This window comes from Hemicordylus capensis, chromosome 2 (genome assembly GCF_027244095.1).
Source record: "Hemicordylus capensis ecotype Gifberg chromosome 2, rHemCap1.1.pri, whole genome shotgun sequence".
Lineage (NCBI taxonomy): Eukaryota > Metazoa > Chordata > Lepidosauria > Squamata > Cordylidae > Hemicordylus > Hemicordylus capensis.
In genome coordinates, this window is record NC_069658.1 from 353,154,317 (window position 1) to 353,181,827 (window position 27,511).

The 27,511-nt window shown below is 41.4% G+C and overlaps 1 protein-coding gene across 11 annotated transcripts in view; it reads right to left on the bottom strand.

The window, feature by feature from the left end:
* RAPGEF6 (Rap guanine nucleotide exchange factor 6) overlaps nt 1-27,511 on the bottom strand; it is a 244,713-nt gene that overhangs the window by 75,293 nt on the left and 141,909 nt on the right. For 10 of the 11 annotated variants that reach the window (XM_053300756.1, XM_053300752.1, XM_053300755.1 and 7 more), the window contains 8 exons: nt 15,768-15,899; nt 6,206-6,386; nt 5,316-5,452; nt 4,511-4,669; nt 3,707-3,859; nt 3,226-3,390; nt 1,002-1,109; nt 527-730 (listed from right to left, as the gene is read on the bottom strand). In XM_053300756.1, the coding sequence (XP_053156731.1) occupies nt 527-730; nt 1,002-1,109; nt 3,226-3,390; nt 3,707-3,859; nt 4,511-4,669; nt 5,316-5,452; nt 6,206-6,386; nt 15,768-15,899 (1,239 nt within the window). The remainder of the gene's footprint in view (nt 1-526; nt 731-1,001; nt 1,110-3,225; nt 3,391-3,706; nt 3,860-4,510; nt 4,670-5,315; nt 5,453-6,205; nt 6,387-15,767; nt 15,900-27,511) is intronic. The other variant, XM_053300758.1, reaches the window with a different exon arrangement.

A 27,511-nucleotide genomic window follows, 5' to 3' on the forward strand; every position in this document is an offset into this window, starting at 1 on the left:
AACTTGGGGTGAGACAAGTATGGTTTGGCTGGAACAATTGAACCAGGTTAATATAATAAATTATTTTATTTATATATTTGTATATATGTACCTCCAATCATCAAATCTTGAGGAGGTTTAAATAAAACACTGACTAAAGGTCTGAGCAAATAAATCTGTTTTCTAAAGGCTACCAAAGAATCCAATCCACATATCTCATCAGGGAGCACATTCTAAAACTCAGGGACAACAACAAATAACACCTCATGTTGAGTCACTATCAAATGAGCTGATGGCAACTGCAGGCAAATCTCCCCAGATAACTGTAATGGGCAGTGGAGATCGAAAAAATAGGGTGTTTCTGTTAGGCAACCTGGGTTCAAGTTGTTTAGGGCTTTATCAGCACTTTGCATTTCTCCTGGAAACATAGCAGATAATGTAATGGTTTTAAATCTGGAGTAAATGAAGACACTTTCTTCAGCTGAATATATGTCAGTTATATGTAAGCTATGTGAAATCATAACTGACACAAAAGGTTTTACTTTACCTGATCACCACGTTTAAGCCCAGCTTCTGATGCTTTGCTTCCCGATTCCACTGTCTCTACAAAAATACCAAAACTCTTTTCACTTCCTCCAAGCAGACTGAAGAAAAGTGGGGAATCTCTGGAAGGTTTCTGCAATGTAATTTGTCTCCACTTTGCCTTGGCAGCACAGGCAATGTTTAGTAACCTGAGGTGCCCCTTCATTTTCTGTAAATTGTTAGACAAAAATACATGACAATATCCCACCTAGAATGAGGTAAGAACAAATCATAGCACACCCCCACCCCACAATGATCTCACAGAACAATCCCTCTAATCATCTTGTTCTTTGTCAAAATTGTGATTCAATATGCGCACACACACACACACACACACACACTTTATTAAAATTTTCTATGGATTCCTTTATCAAGCATTTTAAGGTTGGGAAAAATGAGGAAATACATGACAAAGCACAACTTAGTTCAGCGTGGCCTACCGCATTTTCCAAGTTTTTTTCAAATTCTTCCAAAAATCGTGTCATGGCTGTGTCTCCTTCAAAGTCATTAAAATGATTGTTCACCCATAGTAGTACAACTCGGGTAACCTAAGAACAAGCACACATGTGAAGATAGTGGGTTTTCTTGCAAGAGAAAAATAGGTCGCTATTTTTAACACAGCATTAGAACTAGTAACTAGTTAAAACCGTTTTTAAAAACATCCCTTATGAATCAATTTCAGAGTGATTGTGACTATGAAATATCAGTCATTTCTTTAATGGCTGTTTGTATGAGATTTATACTAACAAAGCAAGAAGCATACGAATTTCCATCTTCATCTTTTAACACGGTAATCAACTGAGCTATGCAATTACTACACAGCTTCACCAGTGCCAGCAGTCTCTAAGATACGCTGTCAGTTTAAAATAAAATGTTTGTTCACCAAAAGAACCCCAAAGGGACTTAATTTCCTTTTACCAAGTGCAAGTTTCTTATATTATATAAGAAATATACCATATATACCATATACAACATATATATACTATATACCATATATACAAGCAGTAATAATTGTATTCAATTCATTTTCCTTGTGAAATGTTTTCAGACAAAATGTAGCCATGCACTGATTTTGTTTTATAAAGCCAAGCAGCTATTTTTATTGTTCAAAAGAGACAATTCTTTTTTTAAAGGATAGAATGGTTCTCAATGAAAGTTACTCCAAAGGGATGTGACATATCTCCTTATTTCTTAAATGGAAAAGCAAAATAGTAAGAAGTTTCATAGACATGAGTAAAAACATCTAGCCATAAAGGTAAATGAACAGCCATAAAAACAGAAAATTTGAGAAGACTTGAGAAGCAAATAAATTCAGTCCGAGAAAGTTGATCTGCCCTGCCTCTGCCTGCCCCGCACCTTCTCTCTGGTATATGAGGAATGAAACTGGGCTCTAGAAATTTTTCCTTAAGTGGGAAGACTACACTGCCAACCAACAGACATTTTACTGTATAAAGAAGTGTGTTCACTACCACACTACACAGATTTTTCTTTAATGTAAATAAGAATCCCAAAGTCTTTGGTAAACTATAAGAAAATAGTTTGCAGGAAGTGGAAAAATAAAAGACAAAGAAAGAAATATGCAATAGTAGCTTGAAGCCACCAGAAATACAAAGTTGTCCTAAATGAGTGTCAAATCTTTTGGGATTTGCAGTACACAATTATCTGTGCTGCAAATAAAAACACTTATAGTATACTGTATTGAGAAGAGGATTGTGTTGGAACACAAAAAGGAGAACTTTTTGCCCTCCTCCCACTACAGCTTTGGCCAACCCTGAGGAGCTTCTCCGAAGGACTGGAAGAACCTTAGAAACCAAACAGCAAGAGGGAGGAATCCGCTCAAATTAATGTAGGCACTTTGCATACGTGATTTCAAATTTGACCCTCTCTCTGCAGCACTACCCCGCACATCATGTGCCCTCCTGTTCCCAAGGGCTCTAATATTTTCAGGAACACGTTTGGGGGCACACAGGAGCCTGCAGTGGGCAGTCAGGGACAGGAAATCCTATTCTATGAATTTCTTTTCCCTTGCAGGCTTTAAAAAAATCCATCTATTACTGATTCATTCAGTCATTTTTTTTTTAAAGGCCAGCCTTAAATCTCTGTTGGCAGGCCACACAACCCCTCTCCCCTCCAACTGGGCACCCTCCTGCTTTATTAAGCTCGTCTTACCCCCGTTACAATCAGCGGCCTCCCTGTCTCATTTGCCCTCTGCCTGCTCCCACCCTTCCCTGCGCGGCAGCGACCCACTCGCTCGGCCACTCTCTAGGGGCTCTAGGGAGCCACGGCCTCACCAGTGTGCCTGTGGAGGGCCATTCTACCCCACTCTTGGCGGGTTCAGGATCGGCCCCCACCTGGGACAGTAACGGGAGGTCCGTGCTGGTAAGGATGGCGGGGGCACCCACCGGACAATAGTCAAAGCAACTTGCAAGAGAAATATAAAAGAGAATATTCAAAAAAAATACAAGATCAAACTACAAAGCAATTACTAAATAAGATAGCAACATTATGATACCATAGTAATTAAGAACAAGCAGTAAGCATTAAAGGCTTCCTGAAATAAAAAGATGTTCATTATGAAAAAAATTCATAAACAAGAGTGACATTTATTTCCAGTACACAAGAATAAGCAAACCCTAATTAGATATCTCTAATTTAGGAACCAACCTTGTCCCTGAGGCTGTCTACTTGAAACCACTCCAAGAGTTTGCCCCCAACTTCCAGAGAGCTTGACAGAAATGTTCTATATGTTAACAGAAAGTCTTCAATGTATGTTGGGTCTACAATGGAATGCTCTTCTATTAAATGCATGATGAGGCGTTCGGGTGTTGCCTTAAAAACAAGCAATTGCAATAAATAAAAGCATTCAATTTCATATTATTTATATGCATAGTACTTGCAAAAAATATCAGTTAGGACATATTCAGAAAATGTAATTCATAAATCCAGTTCTTTAAATTTGATCCTAACTCTTTCCCCTTGGCATAAGTTCGGAAAATCTGCTTGAACAATGATAAAACTTATTTATCCAGTATTTCAATAAAAAAGATAAATCATTTGAAGTGTAGGTAGAAGTAGTATTGAAGATGCAACAGTAAAATAAGTTTTAATATATGAAATAAATTCTTAAATAAACTTCCAAAATCACCTTAATTACTATATGTCCTTTCCTGGTTCCACTGCGGTCCAGCTCCCGGTGCTCCTTCACCATAACAATTTCTCCTTCTTCTTCCACTTTGTGTGTGTTTTTTTCAACATGGTTCAGAATTCGCCAATAGTCCTGCTGGGCTATGCAGACAAACTGTCCCAGAACAGCAGGAGAACAAGTAATACAAAATTAACAACATTTTAAAAACCCATCCCTTGGTCAAGTCCCTTGGTCAAAAAAGCCCTGCTAACTTGCAAAGAGGTACCTTTAACGTGGTGATTTTCTTTATTTAGCAGGGGGAGAGTAACTGGCCCTATCCACCCCCAGCATAGTACCTCCAGTGACTGTTGCTGGTATCTATCTTAGATTGTGAGCCTTTTGGGGACAGGAATCCATCTTTCTTTCTTTCTTTCTTTCTTTCTTTCTTATTTATTTATTCATTCATTCATTCATTCATTATTTCTCTGTATAAACTGCTCTGAGCCATTTTTGGAAGGGTGGTATAGAAATCAAATAAATAGATAAATAAATAAGTCTGGATGGATGTAATGGAATGACAAAAATATCATTAGATATCCTTCTGTTTCACCTTATATATAAACCTTAAGAGATGAGCAAGACAGACAATCCCACAAGCAAACAGTAATGTAAGTGACAACTTCAACTCAAGAAGTAGAAATACATACTTTCTGCTTAACTGTCCTGAGCTCTTTTGAGTGGACCACAGCCTTCTTATAGGAATCAGATTCTACCTACTCAAGAACCTTCAAAATGGTACAATATATTGCTACTAAATGATCTTACCTGGCAATCATCTACTTTGGTCCTAACCACACCATTCATGTATTGTTTTTCCAGAGAAGGGGTAATCCCAAAACTATTTCCCATACAGAGACTTTCTGTTTTCCCATCTGGATGGCTGATTTCCACGGTGCCATTTAAAATAACATACCAGGAATCAAGCTGGAAAGAAAAACAGAAGTATACCAGTCAGTAATCTATTAAAATCAAGCTGTGTCAACGTTCACAAAGATGGGAGGTCAACTGGATGTTTAGTATACCTCTGCAACTGTAGTATCGCAAACAATGTAAACAATTAAAAGCGATTCATCTATTATGATATTAACGTACATCAACTTGCTATCATCACTAGAAAAGCAGCATCCATTAGCTGAATAAAAGTTTTGGGTTGTTTTTTTACTATCAGAAACTGCTGTGTATCATTCCAAAGTAGCAGTATGGTTTAACATGACAACTAACTCTCACTGACATTCAAAATGGATACAGAATTCGTTATTGAGGCTACAGTAGAAAGCAATTGGTTGATGGATGTAAGAAGATATACCTAAGAGACAGAAACATTCACATGAAAGGGTTTCTGCTGGAAGAGTGAATAGGTGCTGGGTTTTCAAACAACAGGGAAGCATGACCCACTGGGAAGAGGTTTTGGAGCGTTCATGACATACAATGGCATTAGGCAGACATATGCTACATGTTCTGCAAACATTGTAAAAGCAGTCACCCTATTTCTACAGCACAGAAATATATAATGATTACACTTGCTAGATACAAAGATAACAGTATGTCCATAGCATTATGCACTACCTACTTCTTGCCCATCATGTAGGATGATAGCTCCTGCTTGCTCTACCACTTCAAATATCATCACTGAGCAGAGTTCTCTTCTTACAGACATAGTCATGTTGGCAAATGCTGGAAGCTGATGCATGAACTCCAGTAATTGTTCTAACAGAACAAAACCAAAACATATTCAAGTAACAAAGACAATCAGCATGCTAAGTTCAGCCATTATGAATGGCTAAACTGTTGTAACAATTTTAGATACCGACACATGAATTTCAGTCTAATTGATATCTTTCACAAATGTATACTGGCTAATAAGTGGTTTCAGTGAGTTGAATTCAAAAGATGCCTTTTCACACACAGAAGATATCTTCCACTCACAGAAGTGCTCTTTTGCATGTTTTGTTAAGCAGTGCCCTAGAAAAGGGAGACTATTAAGTTTTTCCATTTCCACAACCTCTTGCACAAGCAGAAGCATGAAAACTGCTATAGAAACAATTAGAAATCACTGCATGAATTCTTGTACAAGCTCAAGAACCAGTGGCTGCTTTCCTTCCAGTCATAGTTGTTTGGATTCAACCTGATGTTACCACTTCCTACTCACACCTTAAAGACACAAACAATTAAAGTAATACGAAATTGTTTAATATTTGTCATCTTGAAATGGTCAAATCTTTCATGTCTGGAAGCTTGGAAAGTTGTTTTGGTCCTATTTCATTTTCCTTTCTTTACACAAATTAGGTATTCTACCCAACAACAAAGTTCACTTGAATTATGTTTATAGATACAGATTTTAAAGTCCAGCCTACATAGTTCTGTCACAAACTTCAAAATTATTTGTCAACAGAACATTATGAATAATTTGTTTAAAGTTGCATTAGACCTACTTAAACAGAAAATCTTTCCACTTCTCACCAATATCATCATCTGTTTTGTCAGCAGGTTCTTTTTCAAGGCATTCCCGTACAACATCTCGGCCCAGCAGTGGATCTGAAGTTCTATCGATGTCTTCATCTTCTTCTTCTTCATCTTCAGAATCTACTGGTGCCTCCGGGAGACCAGTTAAATCTACATCTCCCATTTCACTTTCAGTAGCCTATAGATAAAATAGCAAGTGGTTTTTGCAGTTGTTCAGCAATAGGCACAAATACGCTGTTTGTTCTGTTCCCATCATCTACCTTCTAACTGTACAATTGGCATGACTCAGGCTAAAGGAGTAAACAAGTTACATTCTTCAGTAAAGGGCCTTACACTTTCTTTAACAAAAGATCAATACACAAAGGATTGGTTCAGATGTAACACGGAGCCACAATTAATCATGGCCCCGCAGGATGTTCCTGAGACTCTAGAACACAAGTGTCTATTTCGGATTTAGGCTAGAATAAACCAAAATCAGTTGTGATGTGCAAACCAAACAATTTTGTTTATTTGAACTTACTTACTTGAAGTAAACTGTGATCTGTACCCAATATTTGAATTGAGCTACAGATTGTAGTTTTTAAGTACACAAAAATTGTGTATAAATCTGGTCAATCCAGACGTCATTAAAAGGTAATAAAGTCTGCTATCGAGTTGGTGTCGACTCCTGGCGACCACAGAGCCCTGTGGTTGTCTTTGGTAGAATATAGGAGGGGTTTACCATTGCCATCTCCCACGCAGTATGAGATGATGCCTTTCAGCATTTCCCTATATCGCTGCTGCCCGATATAGGTGTTTCCCATAGTCTGGAAAACATACCAGTGGGGATTCAAACCAGCAACCTATGGCTTGATAATCAAGTCATTTCCCCACTGCGCCATTAGGTGACATCTCAGATGTCATTACCAAACTTAATTTATTCTAACCTATATCAGGAGCACAATACTTGAATGGGCATGCAACAAAGGTAGCAGACACTCCCAAGCCTCAGGGACATAGCATGGAACCAGGTTTAACCACAGTTCTGCATAACCCCTGAAGCAGTCCATTGCCAAGAATGCTCAATTTACATATACATATATTTTGAAGAGTAAGGCCCCTGAAAGCCAAATATTAGACATAAATTTGCCAACTGTGTATACGTAGGGCCCAGCAATTCTTAAACTCCTATATATCTGGTAAAAAGAAGCTTCTTCCCACTATCCAATCTAGTCAATTTTTGGATAATTTGTTCTTGAAAAGTGTATGAATTTGTCTCTAACACTGCAATCCAGTCAACTATGACAAACAAACAGACAAACATCCATGCAACACATGAATCCTGGCTGACATCCAGACTAACGCCACATCAGCAATACTTTCCATCACATGAGAGGGGACACACCAATCTTCAGGGACATACTTTCAGGAGGCTCAGGTGAAATGAAAAATGGATTTGCCAAAAGTCACATCTCTCCCTCAGACAAGAGAAAATGCTGTTGCACTGCTACAGCATTAGGCTGAACATCAGCCAGCAGATGGAAAGATATTTTTTTAATACAGTGACTGACATACCACGCAGAGAACTATCAAAAGGAGAGGGAGAGGCGCCCATGCCGCTCTGATGTTTTCAAAAGCATACACATTTGGAATTATGGAATTAATGTTGCAACTGCAATTACAAAATGCTTAGCAAGCACGGAGCAGCCCGGCTTCACAACAGTGCAAGTGTATTATAGTGTGGAGCAGCATGGATGCATCACTTTTTCATTGATGGTTCTGTGTCCTGTATATCTGCTCACATTTTCATTTAATCATAGATCACATGCATTATCAGTCCTCAAAGGGGATTTTGTTTCTACAATTAGTATTGCCAGCAGCAGAGAGTGAGTCTTAATAAAACTGACTTTAATTATATCCTACAGAGCAGCACCTAAAGTAAAAAAATTAATTTGGCTAGAAGGGAAATTGTGTATTGAAATATCATGATTTAAACATATCTTGTATGTCGCTCATAAAACTAGGTCATGTCATATCATGCAGATTAAATTTAAAACTCAAGCTAGATGAGGTCAGATAGCCCAAACAAAAAACTCAGCCAATTCTTAGCTGAAAGGTCGGTCTGAATATGTGAAGAACATACAACACAGTCTTTCATAAAAGTCTCCATAGTCATTTGATTCCTAGATGGCTAATATACAAGTCCTAACAAGCAAGGTCAAATGACAATTTTATAAATACAGAAATTTAGCATATGTAAAGTCTAGCTCTATAGCAACATTTTCTTAAACCAAGAAAGGACTTTTGCCAAATAGCAGCACACAGTTGCTTTTTAAAACCTTTCCCCCTCAATTTTAAATAATAAAAATAAAAATATACAATCTATTATGAATGAATCCCTAAAATAGAAGGCAAGAAAACAGTGTGATAAATTACCAAAACCCCAGGGCAAATTAAACTCAGAAAACATGAAATATCATTTGTTGATGCACCTTTACAGAGGTAAATCTGCTATGCCATTAAACACATTGATAAAATTCAAATCTTTAACCCATACCATGCCAACAATACTAACAACTTACAAACTCAATCAGAAATCAACAAAAGCTTGGATATACAGGACAACCTTTACATGATGCCTAAATGATAGTAAAGTAGAAACCCATAAGATCTTCCTTAGAGTACAGTCACTGAAAGCCACTTTGCTCTGGCTGTTCCCTCCTTTTGAGAAAGACCAACAATAGTCATCTTGCTGGACAGATCCATATAAGAACAGGCAGCATGTTCTTAATATCTTCAGGTATTCTGCCTCCAGACAATTTACAACTTGAAAAGTCTAAACCACCATTTTTAATTGTACTTAGAAACAAACTGAGGGGGGAAAGGTCCTGTGTCTTAATATCGATGCAATACGATCATATAGCTGAGCATCAAGCACCTGGCTTTCATATCCTAACCACTTGAAGTTTCAAAATAGTGTTTTTTTTAAAGGAGTCCCAAGCCAGGTAGCTGCCAAAGCATGGATAACCATAGCTTATGGGGAGTATGAGAGCAAGCAAGTTATTTCAAGCATGTATATATAGTAGATTCAAAAGATTCTGAAAATTCAGATTGAAATTCTAGCGGGCGGATGGTAGGAATATAGGAAGCTGCCATATACTGTCTCAGAACATTGGTCTATCTAGCTTAGTATTGTCTACACAGACTGGCAGCAGCTTCTCTAAGGTTACAGGCAGGAATCTCTTTCAGCCCTATCTTGGAGAAGCCAGAGAGGGAACTTGAAACCTTCTGCTCTTCCCAGAGCGGCTTCATCCTCTGAGGGGAATAACTTACAATGCTCACACTTCTAGTCTCCCATTCATAGGCAACCAGGGCAGTCCCTGCTTAGCTAAAGGAACAAGTCATGCTTGCTACCATAAGACAAGCTCTCCTCTCATGGTAGCATGGGAAGAATGCCTTATGAAAACATAGTGAAAGCTCTCTACACATGGCTCCTGAGAACATTTTCCTCATTATCCAATCATTCAGGTTAATCATTTTTGTGGAGTCATTCTGTGAATGAGCAGTAAAAACCTTTCCTAATGATAGGAATATCAGGGGCCACTGTTTCCTCTAAGGCATGCACATGTGTGAGTGCTCACAAGTTTTTTGATGTCTGCTCAGTTCATTTTAGATCCTGCTCATGTTGAATCAGGAAGGCCCCACTCTGAATGTATGTACTTAAAACAATGTTAAAACTATTAAAAATCATCAAACTATTAAAACAGTATCTAATTAATATGAACTTAATCAAGAGGTTAGTATAGTCCAACACTCTCCAGATCAGTGTTTCTCAACCTTTTTGGAGTCAAGGACCGCTAAATTCTTCGTGCAGAGTTTCAAGGACCACTACATTCTTCATGCGCAGTTTCCCAGACCAGCAGTTAGTAATGGGGTTTCAAGTTTAAGTTTTTCTATTTATTTAACAGACTTCTATACTGCCCAAAAACTTGCATCTCTGGGCAGTTTACAATTAAAATAATATAAGCATTAAAATCATTAAATTTGGAATATTTTGCAAACATGGAATATTAGGGGTTCTCAACCTTGGGTCCCCAGATGTTGGTGGACTTATAAACTCCCATAACCCCCAACCACAATGGCATTTTGCCATTATGGCTAGGGATTATGGGAGTTGAAGTCCACCAACGTCTAGGGACCCAAGGTTGAGAGCCCCTGAATCTAAAAGCCTAGGTGAACAAATATGTCTCCAGTATGTCTTCAGTATGTGTGGGGTGGGGGTGATTACTCAATGGAGAAGGGATGTTGGGCCATTAGAAAAATTCAAACGCTACATGGGGCCAATGAAAACAACACACAAGCAAGCTTTTGAATTCCCCAAAACTCTTCATCAGGCTGGAAGTCAAGCAAAAAGGAGGTGAGGAGAGGAGAGCTGGGCAAGTTTTCAGTAGAGCCCGAAATCTACAGTTTAACCCTCTCAGGATGGAGGTGGAGTTTAGCAGGAATCATGTAGTACCAGGGCCGATCCAAACAACATTAGTCAGGACCACCCACTGAAATTAATTTAGTCATCTCTCATTTGTGTCAATGCTGCTTGGTCATGATCACCTGGCTTGATCTGGATCCTGCTCTTACATGTGCACTTGGTGAGGCAGACCTAATGAAACCTGTGCAGCTCCTCCAAAACTCCTTAAAAACAGTTACACGGCAGGCGCTGGGAATGGTTGTTGTTTTTTTAATGGTGAAAGAAAATGTGAAGAAGAGCAGTGGGGACCTGGCGTTAAAGGGAAGGGGGCGATTCTGAGATGGCGGGGGCATTGTAGTGGTGGATGCATCGTCTTCCTCGCTGGCGAGACGAGGCACAGTACAGGGTGGGCGAGGCAATGGTGCACTGGACAGCGCTCGGAAGGTTGCCTGGGTCCAAGAGCTGCCGCTGCTGTGCTTGCACACCAGAGTGTAGCAGGTGTTCCCCGACCCTCTCTCACAGCGCACGTGCCTCTGCACCCCCCTTCCAACTACCCTGCGTGCGCCAATCACACCAGCCTGCCTTTGGTGCCACACAGCTCACGTGGTCCCACATGCTGCCCGTGCATCACTGTGAGGTGAGCCAAGGCAGCCCTCCTCCCTCCCTCCACCGCTTAGCCCTCACCGCGGCATGATCCCGGCCAGAGGTTGTCCCACCCCCCGCCCGGTGAGGTCACAAAAGGGACTCCCATATTCCACCGGCGGTGCAGACCAGGGGCTTACAGGGGGCCTCCCTGTAAACCTCCCTGAGCCATTTCTGGATAGGTGGTACAGTGCTGATGTTAGTTAAGTTTGTTTCAAGGTTCTACTTATTCCTAGTTAAATCCAAGCCTGAGTCCAGGGCTCCGTGCACAAACTAGTATAGGTATTTATTTAAATTAAGGAGGGAGGACATTCTAATAGCATTGTACTAAAATGTCTGGAGTCATTGGTGTTGCCAGAGCAACTAGTTGGAACTGTGCGGATATACTACATTTCAACTGCATATACCATATTGGCATGCACTTGTTAGCTGCAACTGGAATTCCTCTTACAAGACTGAGAACGATTTATCATTATTTTCACTTATCAGCCGAGAGAGTTAACCAATCCCTTTTGCTGCTTTCTATAGATTGTATACATGCACAAAGGCAAAGAATGCTAAAGTAGCAAAATTCTTCTTTTGATATAAGCATTTAGCATGCATTGGTTAGAATGCACTACAACATGTCTTCATCAAGTGTTAGGCATTAATGTGGCTCATAAGCTTCTTGAAGATGCAGATCTTACACAGCATCCTACAGAGAACTTAATATCCAAAAACACGAAGGGAACAAAGAGCCAAAGTTGAGCAGTTTAGTCCCACTGATCTCAATGGAAAAATGAAGCCTGTATAAATCTTTTCCATTAAATCAATGGAGCTTAAGGATGCTTAAACTTGTTTGACAATATCCTAAACTCACTAAGAAGTCCAGCTAATCTCAATTAAACTTCTTCCTTGATAAGTATGCACAAGATTCTATGCTTAGATTTACTCATCCTGACAACTACTTCATACGCACAGGCAAGTGCATGCACACTAAAAATCTCAAGGAAAACACATTACACAGAGTGACTTGCAATTTGTTGCTTGCTGGTTTCCCTGGTATGAACTACTGTTGGAACAATTTGGACATTTTCCAGCCACCACAGGAATCTCTGTAGGTTTAACAGAGATTTATCTGGAATATCTCAGGCACCTGATCACTTAGAAATTTGAGGCTTGTGTCTATGAGTTTGAAATGATTAAAACAAAAAGTTTGCACTGGCAGAATAAGGCTCACAAAACACTCTTCTGAAATTAAACAGCCTGGTTGGGGGACTGGTGGGCTTACTGCATGGTTGGAATTCGGAAACTGCAAAGTTGCATTTCCACATAGTTATAGTTATATAACAGTACCTCCAGTGACTGTTGCTGGTGTCTATCTTACGTTTCTTTTTAGATTGTGAGCCCTTTGGGGACAGGGATCCATCTTATTCATTTATTATTTCTCTGTGTAAACTGCCCTGAGCCATTTTTGGAAGGGCAGTATAGAAATTGAATTATTATTATTATTATTATTATTATTATTATTATTATTATTATTATTCACTTAAGTTCGCTTAAGTGGTAGTCTGAACCCACCCAAAACAGTCCTACCAAAAACAGTTTAAGGGGGAATATACAGTTCTCCAGCTCTAGGACTTTCCTTCTACTCATGACACTTTGGATCTCAATTTTAAATATTTGTAATCCAACAACTGAGGATCAACTCTCTCTTTGCAAGAAACCCTCATATCAATCAAGGCGGCTCAGGAACTAAGCAGGGTACATGTCATTGGCTGCCACAGCAGAGGGGAGATGAAACTGAAGCCTAAGCCAAAAATGGTACAAAAATTGTAGAAAACATCCTTGGTAATCAAATAATAAAGAATGCATAATAAACACAAACTTCATTTTGAGCACACAGTTATCTTTCTGTGTTATAGTGAAAACAGGTTATGACTAAGTTGTGATGCTCTAACTCACCTAGTAAAAATGCTGCCCTGTAATTTTGTCACTACCTTGTTATTTGCACTTTAAGAACTTACTAGATTTAGTTTACCCCTGGAAATATTCAATACTTCCAGCATTGCAAACAAGAGCTAATCAGTTCCACCCAAGCTCTTTCTAATCCACCACTTGTCAGGAACATGCCTGATGCAGTGCAAGCTACTCCTTGCACATGCTACCTCCAAATGACATACAATAACAACAGCACAGTGCTCACCTCTCTCATTTGATGCTCAGTGGTAGTATTCCTCACTTTCTGACCTGCCTCCAGCCACCAATGATCATACCTCACTCGCCAGTCCAAACATTTATTCTTAATAGGTCCCTCACACATGGAAGAAACTTTCCCATCAATTGCAGGGGCCACCAATTGTAGGGCCACCAAACATCTCCATGCCACCTTGCTTCAAGATTCCCCTTCCCAGCCCTTTCCTTACACTGTGCTCTAAAGCAAGGATAGAGCTGTCACTGCCTCATGGGAGTGCAATGCTCTTGCTGGTTGGTATTGTTTAGCTTCTTTGTTAGGTGCAACAAGCAAAATCCTATACACCACCTCTGCCAGGGCTGTCCTTAGAAAGCCCTGGCGGGGTGCAGGGCCCAGGGCAAATCAGGCAGCACGGGGCCCCCTTCCAGTTAATTCTAGTGGGGGTTAAAAGAGCGGGGCCCACAGCGGTCATCCTGCTTGCCATGCCCTAACGACAGCCCTGACCTCTGCTTTCTTCTTAGTCCTCCACCAGTGCTAGTAAGCAAAAAATACAGAAACAACTGAACAATATGGTTTTAGAAATGCAAGTTTTCCTTTGAGTGTGGTTCTCATAACTGTGGTAAATTCAAATAGTAAAAATAAATAATAAATAATAAAATAAATAATAATAATAATAATCACACTCAAATGTTTTTTATTCACATGAATACTCTATTTTGATTCCACTAAGGATCTATATTATTAATTCTCCAAGATGGGCCATGCGTGGGGACGTGGTAGAAAGGAGGCGATTGGCTGACAGAGTTTGCAAGCAGAAGCACCTGACTGGGCAGTGGGGATTCCATATGCAGATAGGGAGAAGGAGCCTGTGAGAGCAGAAGCACCATGGTGATTGGGCAGTGGGGATTCCGTATGCAGATAAGGAGAAGGAGCCTGTGATGGTTAAGGTCAGTTGGAATGCAACTGTTACTGGTCGGAAAATGTTCTTGATTGTAGAGGAGAGGAATCGTGAGGGAGGAAAGAGCCCCTTCAGAAGGAGGCTGCCATTGTGTGAATTAGATGAGGAAACAAGATGAACAAAATCTGTTAACTCAGGGAGGGAGGGAGAGAGAGAAAAAACATGAATGGAGGGAGAAGAACGGGTGGAGGAGAGAGAAAGAGATAAAAATAAGGGAGGCGGAAGAGAGACAGAAGGAAGGGCAAGGGACAGGCCCGAGCCTGTCAGCAGCCTGAGGGGAATGAGCGGCCATGGAAGCACTAGCAGCAAGGAAGGGCCCAGTCAACCACTGCTGCTGTATGGGGCTACCGAGGCCATTGTCAGAGGGAGGCAGGCAGGCAGGCAAGGGATGGCCCCAGGCCTGTCCGCAGCCTAAGGGGAACGAGCGGCCATTGTGGTGGCAGCAGAGAGGAACGGCCTGGTCAACCACTGCTGCTGCTCCTGGGAGGAGGAGCAGGAGCGGGGCTCAGGTGAGGGTGGGGAGGTCTCTGGGGATAGGGGGCTGCAGCTTGGCCAATAGGCGGCAGCAATTCTGCAGCCACGACCAGGAAGGGTGAGGGGGATGGAAGCAACAGGATGGAGGAGGAGCAGGAGTGCAGCTCAGGTGAGGGTGGGGAGATTTCTGAGGTTAAGGGAGCAATCAAGTACTAATGTGCAGATGCTGTAGAGCATGCAAGAGTTCCATCCTTGAAGTGGAGAGAAATAATGGCGGTGGCCAGGATGCAGAGGTAGAGGGCTAGCGGAAAAAGCCCCACCGGCCAGAGGAGGCGGGTGGACGGCAGGCGAAGCCCCACCGGCCAGGAAGAGGAGGCAGTGGTGGTGAGAAATAATGGCGGCGGTGAGGAGGTGGGCGAGTGGATGGTGGGCAAAGCCCCATCAGCTAGGAGGAGGAGGTGGGAGGCAGCGGAGGGATTTCCTGGCCCTGGTCCACCCACTGGGGTGAGGCGGCAGCAGCAGTGGGCCCTGGTCTGACCGCATGGAGGAAGCGGAGGTGGGCCAGCCTAGCCTGGCGGCGGCAGCAGAACATCCTGGCCTGGGGGGACGGCAGTGGCTGGGGGAGTGGCCAGCCAGCCAGCCAGAAAGCCAGGCATGCCAGCATGGTGGGGGATGGCTGGGCCCAACTAGAGGCGCAGATGCTCTGTGCCCGGGTCCACTAGTTTAACTTAAAACAAGATATTTGTCTTATCTTACTAATCAATTCACTGGCAGCTTAGATATTATTTCTTCATTTTGCTGCTAATCTAAAAATGTATGAAGACAAACATACTTGTCAACAAAATGTTAAAATTGATATCAGATTTACCTGGTAGATGTCAGATAAACTGCTGCTGCCAGAATCACTGGCAATACTGCAGCCAGACTGGCTTGAAGGGACATGAGTCACCTGTGAATGTTGACCATCTGTGAGGTGCATCTTGGTAAGGTCTGCAGGAAGCTGAGGCAAAAACAGAAGAAGGGTGTTAAATGGTATTTAATTCAAATGCTTCTTGCTCTGCAAACTTGATATCATTTAATAGTGACAGAGAAATACTGCAGAAGTTGGCAATATTTAAACCAAATAAATATGAAACAGAGTACATCCTATCAACAACTACATGTCAAGCTACAAAGAGTTTTGGGGCAACTTAATCATACAATAATTTTCTAATCTGAAAGTTAAATGTTAAATTCAATTCTTTATCACTGAACATATTTCAGTGCTGAAGAGATCTAATACTGAAACATTCTTTACATTAAATCTGTACAGAATCAAGCTTAAATAGAGCAATGAAACTATCAGAGTTCATTGTACCAGTAAACCTATGCTCTTCAGTTTTACTACCTGTTTTCAGTCCTCTAAAGGGATAAAAACTGGCATAGCTCTGTTCAAATGAACAGCAAGAAAAAATAAAAAGTGAATTAATAAGAAGTGTCCAGAGTCTCTTGTCTATTTAGGCCAGGCCTGCACAACATACGGCCCACGGGCCGCATGTGACCCGCAAGGCCTTTTTTCCTGGCCCACTGGGCCATTCTCCCTGCCTCTCCCTGCTGTGAACCTCCGTGATTTATTTTTTTTAAAAAAATTCCAATTCTAGCCGCCGCGTGACCGAGGAGCGCCTGCGCGGCTTTCCCCCGAGGTGGAGGAGCCTTTCCTTTTCCCTTGCTCACTTTCCCGCCCCCTCTCCAGTCTCTGGCTCCCGGCAGGCCAGCGAGAGCGAGGCAGGTGCAAGTCCAGCGCATGTACCCTTCCCTGGGCGTGCGCACATACACCTCTTGCCTCGCTCATTAGCTGGGGCAGCCTTGTTTCCCTCGGGCCAGCAGGAGGCGGCGGCAGCGGCATCGGAGAAGGACAGCAAGCGGGATGGGAGCCGAGAAGGCATTGAGGCCCGCCTGCAGTGCTACTTGGCAAGAGGCAGCTTCCTGTTGCTGCTGCCGCCTCAGGAGGACCTGCCGAGCTTCCAGGACCTGCCTGGGCCGCCAGCTCCGGAGCATAGGAAAGAAAAGCTCCACAACGGGGGCTGCGCCTTTTTCCTGCTGGGGGCCCAGGGCAGTGGGGGAGGGAGCAGTGTGGTGGCTCTTGAGGAGCCGCTGAAGAGCTGCAGTTTGACCGGGAGCGGCGCAGCCACTGCTCCTGCCATAACACCTTCACATTCTTCCTCTTCCTTGGTGAGCCCTTCTTCATCTGCTTCTGAGGAAGCGGAGAGCCCGGCTTCCCCAACCAGGACTTTCCCTTGCTTGGGATCCCCTCTGGCCTTCATGGACATCAGCCTCAATTCCCACAACACCTTTGAGGTCAGCCGCTGCTGCAGCGCCTCGGAACATTTGCAGCAGCCTACCCTTGCCACGTGTGCGGTAAGTGTTTGGCCAACAAAGCAGAAAGGGCCAAGTTGCGTTCTTGAGTCCCCGCCCCTGTTCTTATCTCGGAAGCAGATTAGTGATTTCCTGGTGCTGAGAAGCTCTCCGTAATGCAGACCATGTGCGGTGGGGTAGCTATTTCCAACAAGTTTCTTTTAAAACTTTCTCTCTCTCTCTCTCGCCAAGTCTGCCCCATTTTCTTTCTCAAACCAAGCCTGCCCTGTGTTCTCCTTTGCTCGCTCTCTCTTCCTCCAAGTCTGCCCCATTCTCTTTCTCAAGCCAAGCCTGCCCCTTTCTTTCCTCATCTCACTTCTCTCTTTCCCTCATAAAAACCTGTGTGGTGAAGGATCAAAGTGTAACCTTCTTATCAAAAATTAATAGAAAAATTTATCTAATTTTTTTCCTTAAAGGTGCTCTGTGTTAAGTGTGATGATTTGACAGAGGTGGTAAGGAAGAACAATGCATTTTATTGTTATGTATTTTGTACAGATAGTATTGAATTTTTTTAATTAGAATTTTTAATTCAATTCATTTTATTTTAATTTAATTTAATGCCAGAGCTTCAAATTTAAATTTTGATTAAATTCATTTTAATTAATTTCACTTTAATTTGATTTAATTGATTGATTGATATTTAGTGTTACTTTGATAATCAGCACCCTAAAAATTGACCTTGGCCCCCATGAACCAAGTCACGGTCAGTTTCGGCCCACCAGGTCATTTGAGTTGTGCAGGCCTGATTTAGGCATAGTAATTTCTAGGAAGCTCTCCCAATTAGTAAATTCATTCCCCCTCCATCAAATTTTTGGTTCAAATGCAAAACTACTTAGATCATTGGGCTATGATTCTGTTGATTATCTGGAGCAAAATAAATTTGATTAAGATGAATCTAACACCAAGGCTCATTTATATTTTAAGAGGTCTTTCCATTCTTATACGTTTATCATATTTTAAACAAGTCTGTAAATTAGTCAATGACTTTTTATAGCAAGGACACCCACCTAAATTTTCACTATGTAAACTTCAACTACCTATAGAATAAAGTGGGTTTAACTTTCCGCATTTTCAAGCTTATCATTGGGCATTTATTCTATCTTCAGTCTTAGGGTGGAACAATTGTTGTTGTTGTTGTTGTTGTTGTTGTTAATAATAATAATAATAATAATAATAATATAATTTTATATCCCGCTCTTCCTCTAAGGAGCCCAGAGCGGAGTACTACATACTTAAGTTTCTCCTCACAACAATCTTGTGAAGTAGGTTAGGCTGAGAGAGAAGTGACTGGCCCAGAGTCACCCAGCAAGTATCATAGCTGAATGGGGATTTGAACTCGGGTCTCCCTGGTCCTAGTCCAACACTCTAACCACTACACCACGCTGGCTCTGAGTCTCAGATTTCGATCACACCTGGGGCACAGCTTGAAAGTTATTATTTGACCCCACTGAAATCTTGGCAGGTGCTGGGTTCATCAGTTGTTTGTAGATCTAGGTCATTACCAGTGTTTAAAGCAGCAAGGCATATATGGAGAACTTTGGGTTCTTTCCAGCATGTAAAGCTTACATTGTGGGAGAACCCGTTTGAAGACTAATCATAAATCTTTTCATTGGGCTAATTGGGTCTCCTACAACGTCATTACACTAGATCAATTGATCTCTTCTGAAGCTTTTTAAATCTTTTGATACTTTGAAAACAGAGTTTGATTTATCTTTAAATGCTAGCTGGCTAAAATATTTACTATCATGGCTTTTTGGCCCTGATGTGATTGCAGCTTTTGAAACTCCATTTCTATTATTAAACCTGGAACATCTATTGGAAGCCCCTAAGCCTATAAATGTGCTCCATCAGAAGATACTGATAAAATTGATACTGATTATATCCAAGATATTTGGAACAATAATCTTGAATACCAGCACTTATTAAATAAATAGTGGGGTTGCTCTGAAAGAAACGAAACGTGCCTCTTTGGATCTTAAAATGAAGCTAATACAGAAGAAACCTCTATTCAGTTTTTATTGGACACTTCAGATAATGTTTAACAAAGGATGGGCGCAAACTTCTAGATGTTGGAGGTTTAATCTGTATGAGGCTACACTTACACATATGGTATGGTCCTGTCCAGTTATTGTGCCATTTTGGCTTGAAATCCATAAATTTGTTAACACAACATTGTAGCAATCATTGCATGCCAAGGTTGTTCATGTTTTATTGGGGTACATCCCCAGCATATATAATCTAACATTACTTCAAGAACTATAGATTCATTGTGCTTTTGGGGGTGGAGTGAGGGGATCGCTAAAAGGATGATAATAGAGCACTGGAAGGACAAATTTATTCTGCAATTTTGGATAACTGATATGTGTTCCTTGTTAGCATTTGAACTGCCCCCCCACCGAAAGGTAAAGAAGAAGAATTTTCAGCTATTTGGTTGACTTTTAGTGAATTGTTTATGCTTTGAAGACATAAGATATACTAGCTGGGCCGGGTGCAGAGCATCTGTGCCTCTAGTTTCCCCCACCTGCCTGCCCGCCTCCATGTTCTTCCCTGCCGCCCACCATTTTGTTTCCCGTCTCGCCCGCCTGTCCACCAGCACCACTGCTTTCCTCTCCCCCTTCCAGCAGCTCGCTCGCGAACTCTCGTGAGAGCTGCCATGCATGGGGGGAGAGAGAGAGAGAGAGAGAGAGAGAGAGAGAGAGAGAGAGAGAGAGAGAGAGAGAGATATGCTTAGAAGAAGGTGCCCCCACTTTCCCGTCCTTTTTTCCTAGGTAGGTTGTATCTTATGTTAAGGTTACTTCCCCTTCCTGCTCCCCCCCCCACCGCCATTATACTTACATATATTTTATTTATTTATTTATTTATTTATCACAGTGCAACTTTTGTCTCTGGGCAATTTACAACAACATATATAACTGCTATCCTTGATTGTGTTATATGCACTATTGTAATCTTATAATAATAAAAAGGAATTTAATTTTTTAAGTGAATTACAGAACTGCATGCTATCATTTATTCCGAAGAAAAATGTCTACCACCTGGAGTGAAGCCAGGTAATAATAAGCTTTGTAAGTGGGGGCAGGGGGGACAAAACTACCTTACTTTCCGGCAGAAACACCATGGTACATACATTTTTAAAAGTTAATTTTTGCTGCCTGTGGCACTTATGCTGATGCAGAATTTATGTGCACGTTTTTCCCCTCCTCCCATGGAACCGAGTTTTCACACCTACGAGTTTTCGGAGCATGCTGAATTTTAGGTGCCATTTCTGCTTAGTTGCAACATTTACACCAAAAAATACGGTACCATTATGTTAACAACACCTTTCTTTGCACTAGTCTTCTAATGCACAAAGTGTTATAACTTGACCTTACAAGCATCTGCTACACAAGATAAATCATAAGAGTCCCAGTATCTATGTGAAGGTCCAATTCCAACTTCAGTTCTGCTACTGTGGCAGTCACTGATGCTTCTGCACCAGTGCATTAAGCTATACTGTTCAAATACAACAGGAAAGAAGCATGACCACAACACTCGAACGCCATTAGAGTGGTCATGAAAGAATAATGGGGAGGGCCTATAACTCGGTGTAAAATACATGGCTTGATTGCATATAAGTCCCAGTTCCTGCCAACTCCATTAAAGCATCTCACTTAGCACTGCTGAGACCCTGCCTGAGGACTCTGAGAACTGCTGCCAATTGGATAAGACAATATTGGACTACATGGACCAGTGCTATAAGATAGCTTCATATGTTTATCAGCATAACTCTTAGGTTTTATTATTTAGGAGGTCTAAAATGACACATGTGGCAGTTCTACATGGCTTCATCCAAGCCAGATGAGCTGTACTACTGATTTTGCCACTGCGGATGAATGGCCTATTTGGATCAACCTTCCTGTCAATGAATGAATGGGAGGTTACACATTTCATACATCTCTTTGCATCTCGAATTCAGAAAAATATATTAGTATTATGTTATAACAATTATATTAATAATTTGTTTTGACTAGCACAAGATCCTAACCTAGTGAATGTAAGGGGGAAATTTTTACCTCAAGTAACTCTCTATAATTCAATCTGACTAATAAAATATTTAGATCAGAAACACAGTGTTCTGAATTACAGCCATTAAGAGGCTGTGTTTTCAGTCTGTGTTAGTGCCCCTGTTCCGAATGACATATTACAACTATAAGAACAGTAGCAGAAAAAAATGTATGTTCTTGTGCAAAGCTTTAGAACACAATTTAAGTTAATTCAATTTTATCGCATTTCAAAATAACCTTTGTAAATCTCAATTTTAAGAGGGGGGAAATCAAAATGATAAACAGAAGCACTGTGCTCAGTTTCAGTATCTGAAAACAGTATTTTCCTAGATACTTGTGCTGAAGAAGAGCAGATGTGAATTAGTGAAATTGTTCCAAGGACATCAGGAAGTTTCCAAATTTGGATAATAGCTTCAAAAGCCAGCTTACAACAGATTGGCCAGAATGTCAGACTGCTTAAATTAAAAAGAAGGGGGGGAAATCAATCCCCTGGCTGAGACTTAATTGGCTTTCTGTCAGCACATTAGATCCTCATCTATATGAGGAGATAGATGACATATACTTGTATGACCTCTTTACATAATTACAGAGGCAGATCTGAAACATCTTATGCATATTATGGAGTCCTAGATATTCTATTTAATGTGTGCATATAAAAATGCTCTACTGCATATGGTGCTATTTTGGCAATTTATGCTGGGATACATGAACAAATGTGTTTGTCACTGAGCACTTACAAATGGACAGCACTTTGGAATATGCAATATTTATCCTTAAATAAATAGATGCATAATATATCTAAACACAGATTTGTGTCAAATATTTTAATCCCAACTTTTGACTATCAGGTTGAATGATTACACAGCACCTTTCAGAGGAGGATTAAACTGAACAAATGCAGAATTGTCCCAAATCAGACTCTGGCACTTCCCACCAGAGAAGGTGGGAAGTGCTGTCAATTCTGGCTCAGTCCCCCCATTCTTCCTGGAGCTTCCTGAACCCCACTCCATTCTTTCAATCCTCAGAAAAAGCTTTGGGGAGGATTAGAGGGATGAGATGGGATGAAGGGGCTTCAGGAAGAGGTGGGGACGTATCCAGATTTGGCAGTAGACATCTCTGATAGTGCAAGAATCTGATTTGGGTCAATTCTCCATTTGTCCCATTTAATCCTTATCTGGAAGATGCTGTAAACCTCCAACCCTATAGTCAAAAGGTGGGATAATGCGTTTGATCTGCCTGTTCTAGATGGGGTCACACTTCTCCGGAAAGAACAGGTACAGAGTCCGGGGGTGCTTCTGGGTCCAAGCCTCTCCCTGGTGTCCCAGGTTGAGGCAGTGGCCAGAAGTGCCTTCTATCAGCTTTGGCTGATATGCCAGCTGTGTCCCATTTCTTGAGATAAATGACCTCAGAACAGTGGTACATATGCTGGTAACCTCCAGACTGGATTACTTCAATGCACTCTATGTGGAGCTGCCCTTGTGTGTAGTTCAGAAACTACAGCTGGTACAGAATGCGGCAAACTGGTTGGTCTCTGAGTAATCTCAGAGAGACCGTATTACTCCGGTACTGAAAGAGCTACACTGGCTGCAGATAAGTTTCCGGGCAAAATACAAGGTGCTGGTTACAACCTATAAAGCCCTAAATGGCTTGTGCCCTGGGTATTAAAGAGAACGTCTTCTTCGTCATGAACCCCACCACCGATTGAGATAATCAGGAGAGGTTTGTCTGCGGTTGTCACCGGCTCGTCTGGTGGCTACTCGGGGACGGGACTTCTCTGCTGCTGCCCCAAAGCTTTGGGACACGTTCCATGCTGAAATAAGAGCCTCCTGATCTCTGACAGCTTTTAAAACTTCTTTAAAGGCATATCTATTCACCCAGGCTTTGAATTAAATATTGTTTTAACAGTTTTAACATTGTTTAAAAATTTAAATTGTTGTTTTGGGCAGTATAAAAATATGTTAAATATGTTTAAATACATAAAATTATTTGAAATTAATAATGTATGTATAGATGTGTCATGCATCCATTTGTTTAAGAATGCAATATTGAACTGGATATCTCAGAACACTTGGCCACAGAACACCTTCAGACAGATGGGTCTGACAGGACAAGGGATGGAAAAGCCCACTGTGCGAGTGGACAATTCTGGGTACAAGCCATTGTTTACAAGTTTATTTTCAAATGCTGAGCAACCCAATAGCAATAAAATGATATTTCAAAGGTATCATTAATAACCCTCACTGGCTATCATGGGTTTTGAGCCTAGAGGCTCAAAACATTAATTGTTGGTTCTTAGTTCTAATTTTTTTTCCATTTAGGACATTGTTAGTGACTCCTCAGTAAACAAAATCTGCAAAGAGCAGATCATTACCATAAATGGTTTTGCCTCCATGATTTACTGCTGGGGTACAAGCAAGCCCTATTAGGGGTACAGCCATATCTCTAAGTTAGGTGACTTGCAAAACACCCACTATCTTTGTGAAATATATTCTTCAAGGACTTGGTTTGCCTCTGCAAGTTTTGTTTGGTTGATTTATGGGTTAGGTACATTCAAAGTCCACCATAATGGCAAATTTGCAAACATGTCCAGCATTTTTACCTCTTGGCACCTAGCAATGACTGACCTTTGTGTAACCCAATAGATTTTGTAGGTGACCTAGAGGTCAGGGTGCATTCAAAATTCACAATAGCAGCAACTTCAGAACAATCTCACCTAGCAAGGACTATTCCTTAACACACAATAATGTCACCTAACCCCTGTGCCACCCCGGGACACAGGAAAAAGTCATTATCACCTGATCTCAAGAGGAAGGAACTTCTTCTTGATCTTCTGTCTCAAAAATGCCAAGTCATTGCACTTTTGACCTTTCAAAATAAGAAGTCCTATGTCAGCCAGTCAGCACTGCCTATAAATATGGGCTCCATTGCCCCTTTCCTACCAGCAAGGACAGAAAAGCAAGAAAGTATGAAGATCAAGCAAGAGAATAGGAAGAGAAGAGCAAAGTATAACGGATGCTTCTTTAACAGTAAGTACTTCTGTGTACCTCTCTGCCATGGTTGCCAAGGCTGGCCAATGTGGGGTACAGAGTTACCCCAGAATAACGTTTGAATTTTCAAGACATCCGGTGAAGGTTAAAAAAAATACCAATAAGCAAGCTATAGCAAAGCTAATAACTCTCATACTAAATGCTTGTTGGGGTGGGGGTGGCTGGGAAGCAAAATGTTAATCTGGTGTTTAAATGCCAAAAGTACTGACACCTAAATAGTTCTGGGAGAGAGTTACCACAGAGAAGTTCCCACTCTTGGCAGCCCCACACTTAACCACCAATAGGAGTACCACAAAGAGAAGAGCTTCTGCAGAAGATTTAACAATGGTAAGATTCACATGGGAGAAGGCAGCCGCATGTCCCAGACTGTATAGGTCAAAACTAGAACTTTGAATTCTGCACAAAAACAAATGGGCGCCAATGCAGATCTTTCAGCACTGGTAGAAAGAATCAGTTCTTATTCCACTTAAAAGCCTAGCTGCTGTATTTTGGACCAGTTCAAATTTTCAAACCATGTTCATAGGCAGCCCACCAAATCACACATTACAGAAGTCTAACCTGAATGTTGTCAGGGCATAGATTGTGTTTCTGCCTAACTACGGAAAGAACAAATGTCTCCAGGAGAAATATATCTAAGTATGTTATTGTTTTTTATATATACTGAATAGCAGATGACTTGCTGATTACTTAAATCTCTGTTGCATTGACTTTCTGCCAGACTGCAAACCTGAAAGTTTAAAAAAAAAAACCACTTTACCGGGGGGTCAGGTTTTTGTTTTTGTTTTTTAAACAACTTGTGTTTAGCATTGCTTTTTGTTTCTAGGTTTTAGTTTGACTTGATGAATATCAGGGTTTTTAACTGATTATTTTGGAATGGTTTTGTCTTTACTAGTTTTTATTATATTTAGCACGTCCTTTTATTTGGTATTATCATTTTATCTGATTACTATTGTAGTTTAAACTTAATTTCTTTGATATGCAATTTATTCTTTTATTTTCCTTGTTATACGGTATTTATCTTAATTATTTCTTATTCCTTTATGTATAATACCTATAGTAAAACACTTAGGTGACCGGTGGTTAATCTCGGGTGGTACATGGCACATCTCACGAGAGTTCCAGCACGAGAGAGAAGGCAGGGAGGAGGGCTCAGCAAAAAGGATAGGATGAGCGGGCAGGGGAGGAAAGGGTGGGGGGGGAGAGGAAAGGGTGGTGGGCAGGCAAGGGGAGAGGAAAGGGTGAGCGGGTGGGGAGGAAGAGCGAGCGGGGCCTTCCAATGTCCTGCCAAGTTGGGGGGGGAGGCCGAGCAAGAGCGTAAGGCCGAGTAAGAGGGCCTTCGGTCATCCCACCAAGTATCTACGGTGGGGAGAGCCGAATGAGGGGGTGGGAAGGCCGAGTGCACTAGCAGTAGCGCAGAGATGCTGTGTGTGGGTTCAGCTAGTAGAGATTATTCTTTTCACAACTTTTTTCCTGCTTAGTTCGTTTTTATCTAGTTTTTATTTTGCCTATTGTGCTTATGTAATTTTATTGTTGTCTTTTGACTCTGAATGTATGTTTACATATTATAATTCTTGTTATTTTGCCCTCCCCTGAAGACAAGGCACCTGATCTCGGAACAAGTTGGAACTTGTTTTCCACAATAAATTACTTTTGTACCATTCTTGGTTTGCCCTTCAGTTTCCACTGTAGTGCTTTCCCTCCCATTTGTTTCCATCATCACTATTGCCAGATATGTCTCTGCCTAACGGTGGTAAGAACATATTTCTCTAGGAGAAACATGATATGTGGCACAAAAACCAAAGCTGGTAGAAGATGTTAAGAGGTACAAATTCTACTTTGGATACCAGTTGGATCAAGAAGTATCCCATGCTGAAGAACTGATCCTATGGTGGAGTGTGACCCCATCCAAAACCAGCCAAATCCAACTTTGTCAACTGTACCACCCACCAACATCAAATCTTGGCTGTGCTATCAGGCTACAGATAGATATATTTGCTATTTTCACACAGAAGAAAGTACAGATACATTAAATAGTGTACAGGTGAAACTCAAAAAATTAGAATATCGTGCAAAAGTTCATTAATTTCAGTAATGCAAATTAAAAGGTGAAACTGATATATGAGATAGACGCATTACATGCAAAGCGAGATAAGTCAAGCCTTAATTTGTTATAATTGTGATGATCATGGCGTACAGCTCATGAGAACCCCAAATCCACAATCCCAGAAAATTAGAATATTGTGAAAAGGTTCAACAGTCTAGGCTCCAGGTGTCCCACTCCAATCAGCTAATCAATCCATAACACCTGCAAAGGGTTCCTGAGCCTTTAAATGGTCTCTCAGTCTGGTTCATTAGGAATCACAATCATGGGAAAGACTGCTGACTTGACAGTTGTGCAGAAAACCATCACTGACACCCTCCATAAGGAGGGAAAGCCTCAAAAGGTAATTGCAAAAGAAGTTGGATGTTCCCAAAGTGCTGTATCAAAGCACATTAATAGAAAGTTATGTGGAAGGGGAAAGTGTGGAAGAAAAAGGTGCACAAGCAGCAGGGATGACCGCAGCCTGGAGAGGATTGTCAGGAAAAGGCCATTCAAAAGTGTTGGGGACTTTCACAAGGAGTGGACTGAGGCTGGAGTTAGTGCATCAAGAGCCACCACACACAGATGGATCCTGGACATGGGCTTCAAATGTCGTATTCCTCTTGTCAAGCCGCTCCTGAACAACAAACAACGTCAGAAGCGTCTTACCTGGGCTCAAGAAAAAAAGAACTGGTCTGTTGCTCAGTGGTCCAAAGTCCTCTTTTCTGATGAGAGCAACTTTTGCATCTCATTTGGAAACCAAGGACCCAGAGTCTGGAGGAAGAATGGAGAGGCACACAATGCAAGATGCTTGAAGTCCAGTGTGAAGTTTCCACAGTCTGTGTTGATTTGGGGAGCCATGTCATCTGCTGGTGTTGGTCCACTGTGCTTCATTAAGTCCAGGGTCAACGCAGCCATCTATCAGGAGATTTTGGAGCACTTCATGCTTCCTTCCGCAGACGAGCTGTATGGGGATGCTGACTTCATTTTCCAGCAGGAAAATGGCACTTGGCACCTGCCCACACTGCCAAAAGTACCAAAACCTGGT